We start from the raw sequence: 17535 nt of genomic DNA, 5'->3' as shown, positions 1-17535 counted from the left end.
TTCTGTTACAGCTGAGATAGCTGTGGACTGGCTCTGATTGCACTCTCCATCACATTCATCAATATTCAAATAGTGATTGGAGAGTAAGATGAACACAGGATTTCTGTTTTGGCTTTCTTCATTGCCTGGCAGTCACATATGTTTTCATATCCTGAATGGTTTCAATTTTACCATTACGGAGTCTAGTTTTTTAAATTCAGAAAACTAACTGAAGCTAACTTCTACCAGCTGCTACGCTGAGAATTTAAACATGAGTTCTCAGAACATTAGCCTGGCCTTTGGATTATTGGCCCAATAACACTAACAGTGTGGTACTATCCCCTTGTTCCAATGTGACTGATGACATCCTCGGAGCTCTTCCTCAAATCATACTCAAGATTGTACATAAAAGGTTTGCTTGCCTATGTTACAATTTCCAAACATGAGTTCCTTCGTTGAGCTTTTTCTCTCACTTTGCTTCTCTATCTCTCTTTCTATCCCTGGCAAAAAACAGTCCACAGTCATAAATTATTGGATCAGGGTTTCATTCTACATAAAGTGTATTCTTTCCCATAAATAGGTCATTTGGATCCACATTCAATTAGATTGTGGTTGATCTGGCAATGGTCTTAACTCCAGCTTCCTGTCTGTATCTATGACTCTCTTCTCTTTCAGAAGTTTAAATGTATTCAAAGCTAAGTTAATTAAACAGTGGCCCCTACTACCTTCTGAAGAAGAGAATTCCACATTGGAATGACTCTTGGAGAGTAAAGGGGAGATCTCTTTTGTTTAAGTTGTCTCCTAGTTTTTGTCTCCCCAACAAGAAATATCCTCTTGGTGGTCGATACTAAACAATTCTCTCAACATCTTATATGACGGATATGGCATTTGGCCAGGTCAGTTCCACTTCAATAACTTTGCTTTCTTTATCTCTTCTATGCAATGACAATGAGGACAGGAGCCTCCCCCCCACTGAGCTCACTTTGCATCATCATGCTGTCTCACATCACATAACTTTGCATCATCCAATAACACTGGTTAGAAACTTAAAAACCTCACAACACCAGGTTAGTATCCAAGAGGTCATGTGGAAGTACAAACTTTTGGAGCGCTGCTCCTTCATCAGCCAGCTAGTGATTAAAGTTTGTACTTGCAAATAAACCTGTTCAACGATAGTCTGATATTGTGTGATTTTACACTTTGTCCACCCAGTCCAACACTGGCACCTCCACATAGTGATTATAACATCGAGGGAAACGTTAACCTTTCACTACTCCCACTTCCAGTTTCTCTTCTAAGAAACACAATATCTTTTCAACATTGCCCAGTGTTCCAAAAGCTTCTTCGTGCCTAAGACAGTATTTTGTGGCACTTCCTATTTAGTATGGTTTAAATTAATTGCTGCTACACCTGGATGACCAAATGTGAATTTGGCGATCAACTGGCTGAGCATCTTGAGACTATTGTCAGGGTCTGCTTGTGATCTCCACAAGACTCATCACTGAATAATCCCACTCGCTTTTGTCCACCTACCATAGTTTGCTGCACTAATCACATGTTTCAGGAGAACTTGCTCATTTTTCTCCTTCACAACCAGCCATATTCTAGTCTGCAAATTGAATTCAGTAATTGGAAAATGTACTATTTCATTGTCATTTTCTTGCATTAAGGAGTCTGATAACATAGTGTCTCTATAAACATCTGGGTAAAAAGTAAACTAAATTTGTGCCTCAAGCATAAATACTTCATTCAAATTCAATGCTAATATAGGCTAGATTTGAAACTGGCACCAGCCTGATATTTTGGTGTTCACATGTCTGCTGTATCTTTGAAGCCAAATGTTTCATCCATTCATACTTGGATTGCTTGCATTTTCAGTTTCTTACTTGCTTTTCTTGAGTTTCATGGCATCTCTTTTTCTCCTTTTTCATCATCTTTTCTGATACCTATTTGTTCTTTCCATTCATTGCCTCACTAAAAAAGCCTTTACATGTGATATTAATTTTCATTGTCTACAAGGTAAACTCCTCTCTTTTTGTTCTCCCTTTTACCTGACCAGCCCATCTTGAATTGTTCAATCTTACTCCATTCTAACAAATAATGCATTCACAATCTCTCTTGAAGAGAAAACAAAAATGAAGATACAGCATTTCAGATAATTTCAAATTTCAAAATGATTACAGTTAAAATACATCACTGTACGGTAATGAAATCAAGATGCTTTGAAAAGAACTAGTCATTTTCATTTATATTAGATTAGTTTTCGTATTTCTATATTGCAGTGACTTAAATACATCCTATGGTTAAATGAAAAGCACATTTGAATTTCAGTGTTGAACATTTGCAGTCCATGTCCCAGCTACAGTGTAATCAGCTTGCTGAAACATTACTATAGCTTTAGAATCCTAAAACATTCCACATGTCTACTTATCAAGTCATATTCAATCAAATCAGGCTTATTGCAGTTTTGCGGTCAAATCTAGAACAATGCAATGAAAGTTAAATTCTACAGCATTGCAGAATTCAGTTCACAAGTTAATAAAATCTAATACAATTACCTAGACACATGCAAAAAACAGCTATTAAACCACAACTCTGCCACATAACAAATATCTTAAAACACACATCTTCACTTGCACGACTCCATAAGGTTTTACTCATTATTGTTGACTGTCAACTCAGAAAACTCAGTTTTAAAGTAAAGAGTATTAAATATATGTAACTTCTTGCCTTGTTGTGACAGAAGACTTGACCACAATTGGTTCCTTGTCTGCTTGCTGCCATCATCTGTAATGCTATTTATCAAGATGTCCCCATAACTTCACATTTATTTTGGAAAAAACACACAGAAATCACTGAATTTATATGAGCAATGAGCATGTTTACTTCACCTCTGAAATAAGGACCATTTTTTAAATAGAATTTTTACAGTGTGGAAACAGGCCATTCAGCCTCAAGTCCAAACTGACCCTCTGAAGACCATCCCACTCAGTCCCACACTATCCCTGTAGCCCTGCATTCCCATGGCTAATCCACCTAGCCTGCATACTACAGGGCAATTTAGTATGACCAATCCACCTAACCTGCACTTCTTTAGACTGAGGGGGGAAACTGGAACACTTGAAGGATACCCATGCAAACATGGAGAGAATGTGCAAACTCGACACAATTGCCCAAGGGTGGATTCGAGCCCAGGTCCCTGGTGCTGTGAGGACGCAGTGCTAACCACCAAGCCACCCGGTAATTCAACTGAGAGGTGTCCAAAGTTTTCAATCTTACTTTAACATAGAGACACTTTTTATTTTAAAGACTGTAAGAGGCCTCAGCGTAATTTCACTCTTCCAGCCAAAAGTTTTTCCTTCATTTCTGACATAAGTGTAAATTCCAAAATTCACACTTTTTAATCATGACTTGCTTTCTTGAGAAAAGATTAAATTCACCTATAATTTCCAGTGTGTGTCAAGGATTAGAGACCAAATCAGTTATCAGTTCCACAGCATAGAGAAATAAATTCAGCAACTTCAGAAAGAATTTTCACACCAACTCTACATTATTAGCCATTAGTTTTCTTACCTTCATTACAGTTACAACTTCCAGCTTAACTCGTGAAAGCTCCTGTTGCAAGTTCTTTTGTTGTTCTTCATTTGTTTCCTCCATAGCTTTTAACCGTTTTTCCATCTCCTGCTTCAGTTTTTTACACTTATCTTCAGATTTCTGAGCTGAGACTAGTGCTTTCTCGAGCTCCTCAAATGCTAGAGAAACAAAGATCAAAACTTTCATGATGTGTACCTCATAGTTGGGTCAACCAGATCAACATTTAAATATACAGAGATGTTGAACAATTGCAAGTTAGGAGTAATTCATCCAAACTTTTAGCAGCCTGAAGCTGCTCTGCTCTTGAAAGACAACGTATCTGATGCTGAAAGGCAAAATGAAGCAATAAGCTTTACAATTAAATCTTGATACTCAAATATATAGTACCAGATTGCATCCACCACTGAAAGTTGATGAGCAGAAAATTCACACATATTCTTCAAGTGTTTAACATGTATTTGACCAAATTAGGTTTTGTGAGATATGGCTTAGAAGTGGACCAACGTTAGTACATGAGTGAATATATTTCAAGAGAAATGGAAACTAAAGTTATTGAAGTTTGAACCTACATCTATTAGAATTTCCATTAGAAGTTATACTTCTAGCTTTGAAATATTAGAATGCCATTTTCAAATATGGCAAATGTTTTCTCAAAAAGATAGAATATCATTGTCTAAGTTCTTCTATTACTTTAAAGGATTGGTGAAGACTAATTCTGAATTCAAGACACCAATCTAATTAATAACTCTAGAGGCTACCGAGAACCATCAAAGTCTTTGCAGTTATGGGGAGAAATAGCCAACAACTATACAACCTGCTTTTTTTTTAAACCATTTTATTGAATACAACTGTCATGACAAGAATGTACAAAGTATCTAAGTGGTACAAATCTCAGTTTATGCTGTTCTAAAAGGCTACTTTGACTACAGAATTCCATAAATGGTGAGTTCTTTTGCTATAATCTACCTTTTCTCATAATATTTTATACTTCTTAAAATCATCAAATAATGCTCACTAAAGTATTTTAAAAATGTTTTGCAATACTTCATTCATTAAATAACTTTCAAAAATAAAATGTCCTATTAGTTTAGGATTTATTTGCACACATTGGCCCAGGTATGACAATTAGATAACTTATCAGCGAATCCTCCAAAATGGTGCAAGAACTTAAGGTTCTTCTTCAAATAATGGTAAGGAGACTCGCCCAAATACTCACAGTAGATAGCTATGCTGATCTGAAGGGCAGTCTTTCTGACAAAGCAATACAGCACTCCAGTGAAGGAGTAGTATTGTACAACCAAAAGAGGATGATGTGTGTTTTGGATGGGGTCTTGGGTACTATCCAGATATCAATCCTTGCATACAGACATTAGTATCTTCAGTAAGAGAAGCAGACACAGTAGAGAAAATAACGTGGTATTTTTTAAAAATATTAAATCATTCATTAAATAGGTTTTGGGTGGGTGGGTGGGGTGGGGGGGGGGGGGGGGGGGGGGGGGGGGGGGTGGTGAAGAGGTCAGGTGATGTTCTTCTAAGAAAATTTGTTCCAACCTCTTAGAACACAAAGTCCATGAAATATAGACACTGACATTCATATCTTGATTCAATGAATAATGATGAATTTGAATATTTGACCATTCCAGTATACTTCTGGATGATCTTCCAATCTTAAATTTCAGCTCACTTAATATCCCACACTTAAATCTCATTTGTCATGTTCACGTCCTTTGAACTCAACTTTACCAAAAATTTTAAATTCTCATCTCTGTGAATTCCTTCATTGATTTCTTTCTTCCATCACTGGACAACCCCAACCAAAATAAAATTATTCCAGAGTTTCAACTTGCTTACATCGACTATTCCTTCATTTAGTGGCACCTGTCCTTTCAGTCACCCAAATTCAATGCTGAGCAAAAAAAAAACAAAAACTGCGGATGCTGGAAAGAAATTGCTCTAAAACCCAGAAGGTTGGGCAGGATCTGTGGAGAAAAATCAGAGTTAATGTATTAGGACTGAAAATGTTAACTCTGCTTTCTGTCCACAGATGTTGCCTGACCTGAGTTTTTCCAGCAATTTCTGTTTTTGGTCCTCCAAAAGTCATCTCCTCTCCACTTCTTGAAATCTACCATTCTTAAAAACCGTCTGGTCATTGCTCCAAAATTGATTTCATTGACTCAATGCTCATTTTTGTTCTCATGCCTCTGGGAAAATTCTGGGTACAACTTCCTGGATCAGTCAAATCTACTCAAATCTACAAAACATGTTTGAACAACATCATATTATGTTAAAAAAAATTGTTATTGGTTGATTCCAAGATAACCAGTAGAAGTTATAGTCCCATAGTGTTGCTAAATGAAAGTCCCCTAACTATCATTCATCACCTGGTTCTCTACACTTTTTGTTGCTTTATATAAATTAAAATATATCTTATAGTATTGTATACTTGGAATAGCTGATTAGAAAACAATTCACTCAAATTAAAGCAACTTCTGAGAAAAGTGATAAATCTCAGAAACTAAAATCTCAATGAATCCAAAATGCTTCTTACCAGGACATTTATACACATCTGGGGACAAGTAATACAAAGATTCTGAAAAATAACAGGAGTATCAAAAGGACCATGCGCTGAAGCAAAAAAAAACATGTTAGAAATCAAGAAGATTACAGCCACGGTCTTTTTCTCAGGGTAGGGGAGTCCAAAACCGGAGGGCATAGGTTTAAGGTGAGAAGGGAAAAGATATAAAACAGACGTCAGGGGCAATTTTTTCACACAGAGGATAGTGAGTGGATGGAACAAGCTGCCAGAGGAATGGAGGAGGCTGGTACATGTACAAAAACGTAGATAGATTCCAAGCAGGACCTCACACCTGAAGTGCTTTGTCTAACTTGAGATGTCACCTCATGTAGATTGATAAAACTTTTACTTATTTAGGGACAAAGATGTGAAAGGAATCTGGATTTTGCATTTTAATCAGGAATCTACCTCCTAATTGATTAAAGAATTCAACAAGGGCAGCTAGTTTTAAACTTGTTAACTTTTTGCTTAGAAATACTGTGTCTTATACCTTCCAATTAAGTCACGTCTGAGGAAGCAGTGGAGCTCAGAAAACTTGCAATTTCAAATAAACCGGTTGTACTATAATCTGGTGTTATTTGATTTTTGACATTTAAAAGGCATCTGGATGGGTATATGAATTGGAAGGGTTTATAAGGATGAGAGTCAAGTGCTGGAAAATGGGATTAGATTAATTTAGGATATCTGGTCAGTATGGATGAGTTGGACTGAAGGGTCTGTTACCGACATAGGACATCATTCAGCCCATTTTGTCCACCCCAGTTACCAAGCTCTGTCAACACTCTCATCACTTTCCGATTCTAGGCCTATGGAGGCTACCACAACATAACACAACACAAATACCGACATACTACTTAGAGGTTATGAGAGTCTCTACTCCAAATACCCTTTCACGCAATGAGTTCCAGAGTCTCTCTCTCTAGCTCTGAAAAAAAACACCCCTAAACTCTCCTCTTAAGTTTGGGCAAGGGTATAAAGCAATAGTCCTTGGTTATTGATGGTTCTACGAATGGAAAAAGTTTTCCTATCCACTCTATGTCCCTCCATCTTATATACCTCTATCAAGTCCCTTCACAATCTTCACTGATTCAGCAAAAACAACCCCAGCTTATCTAGTCTTTCATCACTGCTCAGATCCTGCAACCCAAGCAGGATCCTGGTAAATCACTGCAATCTCACTAGTACATTTTCAATAATATGGTGACCAGAACTACATACAGTCCTTCAGCTATGGCCCAGTTAGAATACTGTTCAGTTCCAGCAGAACCTTCTTGCTCTTGCATTCTTTGCCTTGACTTTCACAATTGACCTGAACAGCTTGAATTTTAGTAAGACTTTGGATATTACTTACTTACAGTGAGGAAACAGGCCCTTCGGCCCAACAAGTCCACATCGACCCGCTGAAGCGCAACACACCCCATTCCCCTACATTTACCCCTTCAGCTAACACTGTGGGCAATTTAGCATGGCCAATTCACCTAACCTGCACATTTTTGGACTGTGGGAGGAAACTGGAGCACCTGGAGAAAACCCACGCAAATACGGGGAGCACATGCAAACTCCACACAGTCAGTCGGTCGCCTGAGGCAGGAATTGAACCGGGTCTCTGACGCTGTGAGGCAGCAGTGCTGACCACTGTGCTGCCCACAAACAGTTAACAGGTATATGATTACTTTTCTGCAAATATTGTTATTGCAGCTTTTTTTGCACAAACCTACACAATTTAACTTCAAGCTCCCCATCCATAATTGCCATTAATGCCAAAAATGTAATTATTTCCTTCGGCAAATCAAAATAATAAAAGCAGCACCTACACGGATGGAAAAGTGAGTTGAGGATCAAATCAAAAGTACCATTACAGCTGTTCTACAGCTCAACTAATATGCAAGGATGAACACTAACAGGAGTTAAAAAGAAACTATTTCCATGGAGTTGGAACGTGAAAGTGTCAGGCGTTAGTTACAGTTTTGGTTAAGTCTGCTTTCAAACGAATAATAATACTTGTTGCTCTTGGGAAAGAGTCCATATAATTTTTTTGTGTAATCTGTTTGTCAAAAATACAATTGGCCCTTGTACCTGTCAAGGTCAATTTTGCTCATCTTAGATTATCTACAATGGTGAACAACAGCACGACATGCATAAGCACAACATTGTTATGTCAGTTTCACAGCAAGTATCAGCATTTTCTTTGCAGTTAACTATGGCACATTGGTGAAAAAAGCAAGCAAACATTACAAAACCACACGCAAGGCCACTTAAAAGTTAAATCTATGGATCTCAGGCAATTCAAGAGTGTTGTGTTAAAGATTAGTTTTGTCAGAATGCGAACCGGTTTTTATTGACAAATTGCATGCTTGCATGTTATACACAGAGATTGGATTCAGAAGTCCTGTATTTGCTAAATTTGTGAGATTGACCAGACAGAATATTAGGAGAAAGTGAGGACTGCAGATGCTGGAGATCGGAGCCAAATCGTGTAGCTGGAAAAGCATAGCAGGTCAAGCAGCATCTGAGGAGCAGGACAGCCAATGGTTCAGGCATGAGCCCTTCATCAGGAATGTGGAGGTGGGGCCCCTACTACAATAGTAGGGTTGTGGGGCTGAGGGAAGGTAGCCTGAAAGTTGGGGGTTGACGGTGATTGGTCAGAGAGGAACGGAGCTGCTTGACCTGCTATGCTTTTCCAGCTCCACAGACAGAAAATTACTCCAGTGAAGCAGCAATACATGAACTGCATGTTCAACTAACAGATGTGACAACACAGAATTGCTCATTTATTTGATTCATACAAGCATCTATCAGGAATCAGTTTTTAAAGCCAAGAAATGAAGCACTTCACCAAGTGTAATGAAAAAACAGATTATTGAGATCACCCATGGTTCAGCGAGTTAAGCCATACAGATTCAGCCAATTCAAGGCTGACCTCTAATCTGCATCAAAATCTATTATCAATAGTTCATATGCACTATTAGATTTTTTGATCTGAAAAGATGTTGGTGCTGCATTATCCAGTTGTTTCCACTGACCGTTAGTGGAACATAAGAGATGAACTGATTCAAGAATTTGCTAACTCATCATGCAAGGTACAACTATTCTAATGCTAAGATTTTCTTCATGATCTGACTGCGGAAAGTACGCTCAAACATTCAGATCTGTGCAATTATTCACCATTGTACTTGGTGAAAATATTAAAAACTCATATACACTCGTAAAATTTATTTTGAAAAATTCAGCATTAATTTTATTACCTGGAATAACTGCAAATTAGTCATGAAATGGATGCTGAAAATATCTATAATTGGAAGAATTATCACTTGACAAATATTTTGCATGAAAGAAACAACTGATTTTTGTCCTGATTAACGAAGGACCATGAGCATTCAAGATTTAATCCATTGCCTGAGAAACATAGGAGTTTACTTATTGAGCAAGTGCAAGCACTATGGAGTGTAAGAAAGAAGAGTCCTTACCCCAGTCCTGTTCATACAAGGCTTGGGAAAGGCACCATGATTCACTTATTTGCATGCAAGGATGTACAGAAATAAAATGCTGTGTAAGATTTCTGCATAATGAACCTCAAAAATACAAACAGTAGAAACCTAATACTGCTTTCTTTTTAAGATAAGCTAACTGAAATCTGTTCTAGCAAGCAATACTTAATGCATTTGCTATACTTTGCCATCTTTATAAAAATTATCAACTTCTAAGAATTAAAGCTTACAAATATTTCTAACTTTGCCCAAGTACCAAAGCAAAAACAAACATTGCTACAATGTAAAATGTGCACATTATATAACAAAATGTGAACAATAACCAGATTTCCATTTCATTGAACCTGATGCCAATTAACCAAGATCAGAATAGTTTATAAAATATGGGTCATTATATTTTTATCTCATTATGAAATTAATAATTTTAAGTTCTCCTGATAAAGGAGGCTGAAAATAGCTTCACAGGTGACAGCTAAGTGGTCTTACTTTCAGTAGGGCAAATGTTAACAGGCTATTTATTCATAGAGGTACAGAAAGTTCTGGCAAGCCTGATCCTGGCCTCACTGAATATCTATATGCAAATACATTTTTTTGCAAAAGCTTCACTGCACTGCAATCAGTAGTGGGAACCTTGTTTTCCCCTTCATAATTTGGGCATAATGAAGTCAATGCTAGTGGTACTACAAATTTACAGCAAAGAAAAACATTGTGATTGCGATTCTTATTAGCTACTGTTTCATTAACCTGAAAACGAGGAAATTATATAGAATGAATATACTCAGGATGTAAAACCAACAAAAATCAAAAATAAAGATCTAATATTAAATACACTTAGTCATTACTGTCAAATACTTGCAGCCTGGATTTTTTAGTCAATAACACAATATTTAATTACAGTTGCAACTGTATACAAAGTTGTTATTCACTTTTTAAAAGCTCTGTACTGGAATGAGTGTGTCGCTGGCAAGGCCAGCATTTATTTCTAATCGCTAACTGCCCCAGAAAGAATGGAAATGATAACATTTCTTGAATCATTACAGTCCATTTGGTGCAAGTACAACACACTACAGTTAAGGAGTTATAACTGTTTCAGTGAACAACTGATACAGTTCCAAATAAGGATGTCGTGAATTGAAGCAGAAATTGAAGCTGGTGGTACCCCATTCACTTGCTATCCTCATCTTTCTATGCGTTTGAAGTCACCGGTTTAAAAGTTGCTGATCAAGGGGAGACTTGGTGATTTGCTGCAGTCTACCTTGGAGATACTGCACATTGCTGGAAATGGTGGATGAAGTGAATGTGATGAATGGAGTGTGTTCAAGTGAGCTATTTAGTTCTCAATGGTGTTAAGTTTCTTCACTGTTGTTGGAGCTCATCCAGACAAATGGAGAGCATTTTGTCATTATCCTAGTTTGTGGTCTTTAGATGGAGGACAATTTTTCAGGACTCATGAGAATTAATTGCTGCAGAATTCCTAGCCTCTGACCTGGTCTTAGAACATAATACATAGAAAAATACAGCGCAGTACAGGCCCTTTGGCCCTCGATGTTGCACCGATCCAAGCCCACCTCACCTATACTAGCCCATTATCCTCCATATACCTATCCAATGCCCGCTTAAATGCCCATAAAGAGGGAGAGTCCACCACTGCTACTGGCAGGGCATTCCATGAACTCACGATTCGCTGAGAAAAGAATCTACCCCTAACATCTGTCCTATACTTACCACACCTTAATTTAAAGCTATGCCCCTCGTAATAGCTGTCTCCATACATGGAAAAAGGTTCTCATGGTCAACCCTATCTAAATCCCTAATCCTCTTGTACACCTCTATCAAGTCACCCCTAAACCTTCTTTTCTCTAATGAAAACAGCCCTAAGAGCCTCAGCCTTTCCTCATCCGATCTTCCTACCGTACCAGGCAACATCCTGGTAAACCTCCTCTGCACCCGTTCCAGTGCCTCCACATCCTTCCTATAGTATGGCGACCAAAACTGCACACAATACTCCAGATGAGGCCGCACCAGAGTCTTATACAACTGCAACATGACCTCAGGACTCCGGAACTCAATTCCTCTACCAATAAAAGCCAGTATGCCATATGCCTCCTCACAGCACTATTTACCTGGGTGGCAACTTTCAGAGATCGGTGTACATGGACACCAAAGATCCCTCTGCTCATCCACACTACCAAGTATCCGACCATTAGCCCAGTACCCCATCTTCTTGTTACTCTTACCAAAGTGAATCACTTCACACTTACCACCATTGAACTCCATTTGCCACCTTTCTGCTCAGCTCTGCAGCTCATCTATATCCCGCTGTAACCTGCCACATCCTTCCTCACTGTCAACAACTCCACCGACTTTCATATCATCCGCAAACTTGCTCATCCAACCTTCTAGCCCCTCCTCCAGGTCATTTATAAAAATGACAAACAGCAATAGTCCCAAAACAGATCCTTGCGGAACACCGCTAGTAACTGCACTCCAAGATGAACCTTTACCATCAACTACTTCTTCCAGCCAGCCAATTCCTAATCCAAACCTCCAATGCATCCTCAATGCCATACCTCCGTATTTTTTGCAGTAGCCTACCATGGGGAACCTTATCAAACGCCTTACTAAAATCCATATACAAACCTTACTAAAATCCATATACAAGGTTCTCGTAGTTGTGCTACTCTTGTGCTCGTAGTTATTACGTGACTGGTTCAGTTAGATCTCTGGACCAAGGTAACATCCAGAATATCGACAGTGAGAGATTCGAGGGCAGTCAGGCAATTTAACATCAAAGGGAGGTAGTTAGTTTTTCTCTTGTTGGACATGGTCACTGTTGGCACCTAACAGGCACGGAATCAGCACAATCCTAAACTTTGTTCACGTCTTTTGAATGGGCATCTTTAATGTTAATGTGGATCTCTCTCTTCACCTTCTAGGCAGCTATAACGTTGTATGCCGCACTCTGTTGTTACCTTGAAGCACTTATGTAGTATGACGTGCCTATAAAGTACGTATGGCAACACTTTTTACTGTACCTCTGTACATCAAACCTTGCTGAGTATGGACACCTGTCTGAGATTTGCAAATGTTGCTGACCACCACGCAACTGTCAGTAAGCAACCCCAGTTCTGACCTCTGATGGAAGGAAGGTCACTGGTGAAGCAAGCGAAGATGGGTGGGCTGAGGACACTAGCCAAAGGACATCCGGCAATGTCTTTTAACTGATATGATTCAGCTCCAGCAACCACAACCATCTCTTGTGCTGAGTATGACTCCAGCTACGGAAGGATTCCAGACTTCAATTCTGTCACTTCTCTTTGATGCCACACTTGGTTAAACAATGCCTTAATGTCTAAATGGTCCTCTGATCATATCTTAAGTTCAGTTCTTTTGTCCATTTTTAGACCAAAGCTGTCCTGAGTTCAAGAGCCATGTGACTCTGATGGAACTCAAATTGAACAACAGTAAGCACCTTACTGCTGTTTAAGAGGTGCCTGACAGAAGTATCAATCAAAGCTTCCACTACTTTTGTAGTTAGTCAAGGTTAGTCATCTGAGGCAAGGGGATAAATGATAATTAGCAGAACATATCCTTGCCCATGTTGACATGGTGTCAGTTGACTTACTGGAGTCAATGGTGTGGACTCCCAAGGCCAGTCACTTCCAACGGTTTACCAAAAGCACTACTTATGGTGAGTATACCCTGCAGGTTAGCACTGGCCATAAAATACAAATTGGCGGTAGGATTATAGAAGACGGTTCCTTGGTTAAAATATGGGACAACTGTCACAACTTTGGCATAATTCCCCAGTGTCAGGACAGAGGATTTTTCAGGGACCAATCCATATGGTGCACCTTTAAGATTTCTGGTTTCCAGTTCAACACAAGGTCATGTGTCAGGTTTATTGATTGCTAACCTTTCTGTGCTGATTTTATGAAATGAATTAGCTTGCCTGTTGTTTTAAGACAGTAATTAACTCAGAACTTCCATGAACATTACCACTACATCACCATTACCATTTTGTGCAACAATTTACTGCATTCCTAAATCAAAAACAACAGAGAGACTCTGTAAGGTATCTGGGACAAACCTGAACAGAGCAAGCAGAATCTTTGGCCGAGGGCAAGATGTAAAATGGAAAGGAAGGAATGCCAAAAGCATTGAGTTTGATTGAGTAAGCGAACACTAAGAGAAAGTGCTGAAGGTGCAGCTTAGACCAGTTTGTGAGCCGGTTGGTTATTCTGGAGCACAAAATGACCATGCAGCAGTAGCAGTGCATTTATAGTTACTGTTGTGCCCTGAGTTGCAGTCGTGAAGTGCCAATGCATCCTCTAAGTGGATTAGGGATGTGCTGTGACAGTCCTTAATAGTGGGAACGCGTCAAATGCCATTATCTGTGGTCATATGTCTGGCTGGTGGCCATGGACTGAGCCCTAAGATGCTGATGGCTCAATCTTCCATATTAAGATCCTTCATAACATGCAGTGAGCTAAAGTTTCCAGGTGCACAATCAGACCACTGAGAACAGGATAAGGTGGTTCCACAGGATGTTGATGTGGCCACTGATGGAGTAGTGTGTAGTTCTGGTCGCACTACTATTGGAAGGATATTTTAAATTGGAGGGGGTGCAGAAAAGATTTACCAGGATGTTTCCAGAACTGCAGAGTTTAAGCCATAAAGAGAGGCTAGATAACCGGAACATTTTTCACTGGAGATTGAGGGGTGATCTTATAGAGGTTTATAAAACCATCGTGGGTATAAGTAAGGTGAATAGCAACGGTGTTTTCCTGACGGAAGGGGAATTCAAAATTAGAGGGCATATTTTTAGGGTGAAAGAAGGAAGATTTAAAAAGGACCCGAGGAGCAACTTTTTCACAAAGAGGGTGATTGATATGTGAAATGAACTGCCTGAGGAAGTGGGAGATGCAGGTACAGTTACAACGTTTAAAAGACAAGTGGACAGGTATATAAATAGGAAAGCTATAGAGGGATATGGGCAAGACTCAGGAAAATGGGACGAGTTTAGTTTGAAAAGTTTGGTTAGCATGGACAAGTTGGACCGAACGGTCTGTTTCCATGTCGTACAACTCTGTACGACTTTTGGTTAAGATGGTGGCAGAGTAAGATGTTCCAGCCAGAGCTCCTCTGCTCGCCAGCAACTTTTACTTTCATTTTTTTCCCCTTGCTGCAGTTTTTTCTCCCCCCTGCACCCAACTTTAAACTTCTTAAAATACCCTACCTGGAGAGAGTAGAGAACTGAGTCCAAGACTAGCCAGTGAGATGACTCGTGGCCAGACCCTGGAATGGCAGGAAGAAGTGAGGACTGCAGATGCTGGAGATCAGAATTGACAGCGTGTTGCTGGGAAAGCACAGATCAGGCAGCATCCGTGGAGGAGATTCGACGTTTCGGGTAGGACCCTTCATGAGGAATGAGGTTTGTGGGCCAGGGCTGAGAGATAACGGGGGGGGGGGGGGGGGGGGGGGGGGGTTGCTTGGGCAGCTGAGAAAGCGGTAGGTGGAAGAAAGCGAAGGAGAAGGTGATGGTCGGGGAGGGGGGGTTAGTGATGGACAGGTCGGGAGGGCAGTCAGAGTTGGAGGCTTGGGACTGGGATAACGTGGGGGGAGGGGAAATGAAGAAGCAGTCAAAATCCACATTTATCCGATGTAGTTGCAGGGTTCCAAGGTGGAATATGAGGCGTTCTTCCTCCAGGTGTTGGATGGTAACGGTTAGTTGGTGGAGGCAGCTCAGGACCCATGTGTCCTTGACGGATTGGGAGGGGGAGTTTAAGTGTTCAGACACAGGGCGGCAGGGTGGGTGGGTGCGGGTGTCCCAGAGATATTTGCTGAAACGGTCCGCAAGAAGGCATCCTGTCTCCCTGATGTAGAGGAGATGACATTGTTAGACGTACAGGTAAATTTCTGACGGATGTGGAAGGATCCCTTCGGGCCTTGGACGGAAGTGTGGGCGCAGGTTTTGCACTTCCTGCGGTGGCAGGGAAAGGTGCCAGGAGTGGGGATTGGGCTGATGGGGGGTGTGGACCTGACAAGGGAGTTGCAGAGGGAATGGTCTTTCTGGAACACTGATATGGTAGGGAGGGAAATATATCTTTGGTGGTGGGGTCCGTTTGGAGGTGGCTGAAGTGGCAGAGGATGATGTGATGTATGCGGAGGTTGGTGTGGTAGAAGGTGAGGGCCAAGAGGATTCTGGCCTTGTTGCGCTGGGAGGGGTGGGATTTAAGAGCAGTGGTGCGTGAAGTGGAGGAGATGTGCTGGAGGGCATAGTCAATCATGTGGGAAGGGAAGTTGTGATCATGGAAGGAGGCGGCCATCTGGGACATTCTCAAGTGTTATTGGTCATGTGGAAACAGATACAGCAGAGGTAGAGGAATTTGGAATAAGGGATGATGTTTTTACAGAAGGTAGGGTGGAAGGAGGTGTAGTCAAGGTAGCTGTGGCAGTTACTGGGCTTGTATAATATTTCTGGAATGCAGCACAGCATGCGTGGGCCTAGTCATGGCTAGAACAGGAATACACAGAACATAGAACATTACAGCGCAGGACAGGTTCTTCGGCCCTCGATGTTGCGCCGACCTGTCATACCAAGCTGAAGCCCATCTAACCTACACTATTCCATGTAAGTCCATATGCTTGTCCAATGACGACTTAAATGTACTTAAAGTTGGCAATATAGTGAGAGCATAGGCCAAGTCCCAAAAGTGAGTCGCAACTGGAGCAGGAGCAACAGCCGAGTGAGTGCGGGCCGAGTTGGGAGCTGAGTCATGGCTGGAGCAATAGCAGAAGTAGTCCAAGCCCATGTTGGCTGGGGGACAGATCCTGGAGGTGTGCCTAAGCCAGGGGCCAGTACATGGATGCAGCGAAGCCTCATGTTCTGAAGCCCAGTGAGCACCATCTCAATGAAAGAGGACAATAACTTAACTACTTTAAAGATACTTTTTATTCTCATTCTGGACTTCCTTAAGCTCTATATTCCCATACTAGGTTTTCTTTTACTATTTTATTTTTATGACAACACTTGAACCTATCTGTACCTAAGATGGTGCTGAGAGGCAACATTACAAACTTTTCAGTGCACTTATTCGAGTGCAAGTGACAATAAAGACTATTCTGTAATAGGACCATCTCTTCAAACAACAACATTGGAAGCTCTTTACCAAGTCTGGCCAAGGAAATTTCAGTTGGAATATTTAATATAAAACATGTACCAAAAGCAAAACTTAGAGGGGGAAAAAAACATGGGCTAAGAGAAAGACAGAGAAAAACAAAAAGTCCCTACAGACAGGAAGCAAGCCATTTGGCCCATTCAGTCCACACCAACCCTCCAAAGAGAATCCCACCCATACCCATCCTGTATTTCCCATGGCTAATCCACCTAGCTTGCACATCCTTGGACACTATGTGCAATTTAGCATGACCTAGCCACCTAACCTGGACTGTGGGAGGAAACTGCAACACCCAGTGGAAACTCACAGACGGGGAGAACATGCAAATTCCACACATAGTCGCTCAAGGCTGGAATCGAATCTGGTCCACTGGTGCTGTGAGACCGCAGTACGAGCCAGCGAGCCACCATGTTGCATCAGTGACATTGAAAAATTTCACAAAAATATTATGACTTGAAAGAATGAGGCATGGCATTTGGAATACTTCTTAAGTGCAGCAGCAGTAATTACAATACAAAAAGTCATTAAAACTCTCCATTTGCCCTAATCTGACTGACATCTGCAACACATTTCAAGGCCAAATTGCTCAGTGAACTTACAATGTAACGATGATGCAAAATGAGCAAGGTAAACATGACAGCAATTTTTTTTGCATTTAACTGTGAACAATAGAAGTTGCAATCCAATTGACTTGTAAAAAAAAGTCTCTGATATCCCC

At 40.4% G+C, this 17535-nt stretch overlaps 1 protein-coding gene across 4 annotated transcripts in view; it reads right to left on the bottom strand.

The window, feature by feature from the left end:
• Window positions 1-17535, bottom strand: part of golga4 (golgin A4) — a 175147-nt gene that overhangs the window by 76181 nt on the left and 81431 nt on the right. For all 4 annotated transcript variants that reach the window (XM_060822914.1, XM_060822915.1, XM_060822916.1 and 1 more), the window contains one exon: window positions 3553-3731. In XM_060822914.1, coding sequence (XP_060678897.1) covers window positions 3553-3731 — 179 coding nt within the window. The remainder of the gene's footprint in view (window positions 1-3552; window positions 3732-17535) is intronic.

Source organism: Hemiscyllium ocellatum, chromosome 4 (genome assembly GCF_020745735.1).
Source record: "Hemiscyllium ocellatum isolate sHemOce1 chromosome 4, sHemOce1.pat.X.cur, whole genome shotgun sequence".
Classification (NCBI taxonomy): Eukaryota; Metazoa; Chordata; class Chondrichthyes; order Orectolobiformes; family Hemiscylliidae; genus Hemiscyllium; species Hemiscyllium ocellatum.
The sequence above is the reverse complement of the archived record's forward strand: the minus strand, read 5'-3'. Positions and strand labels throughout refer to the sequence as shown.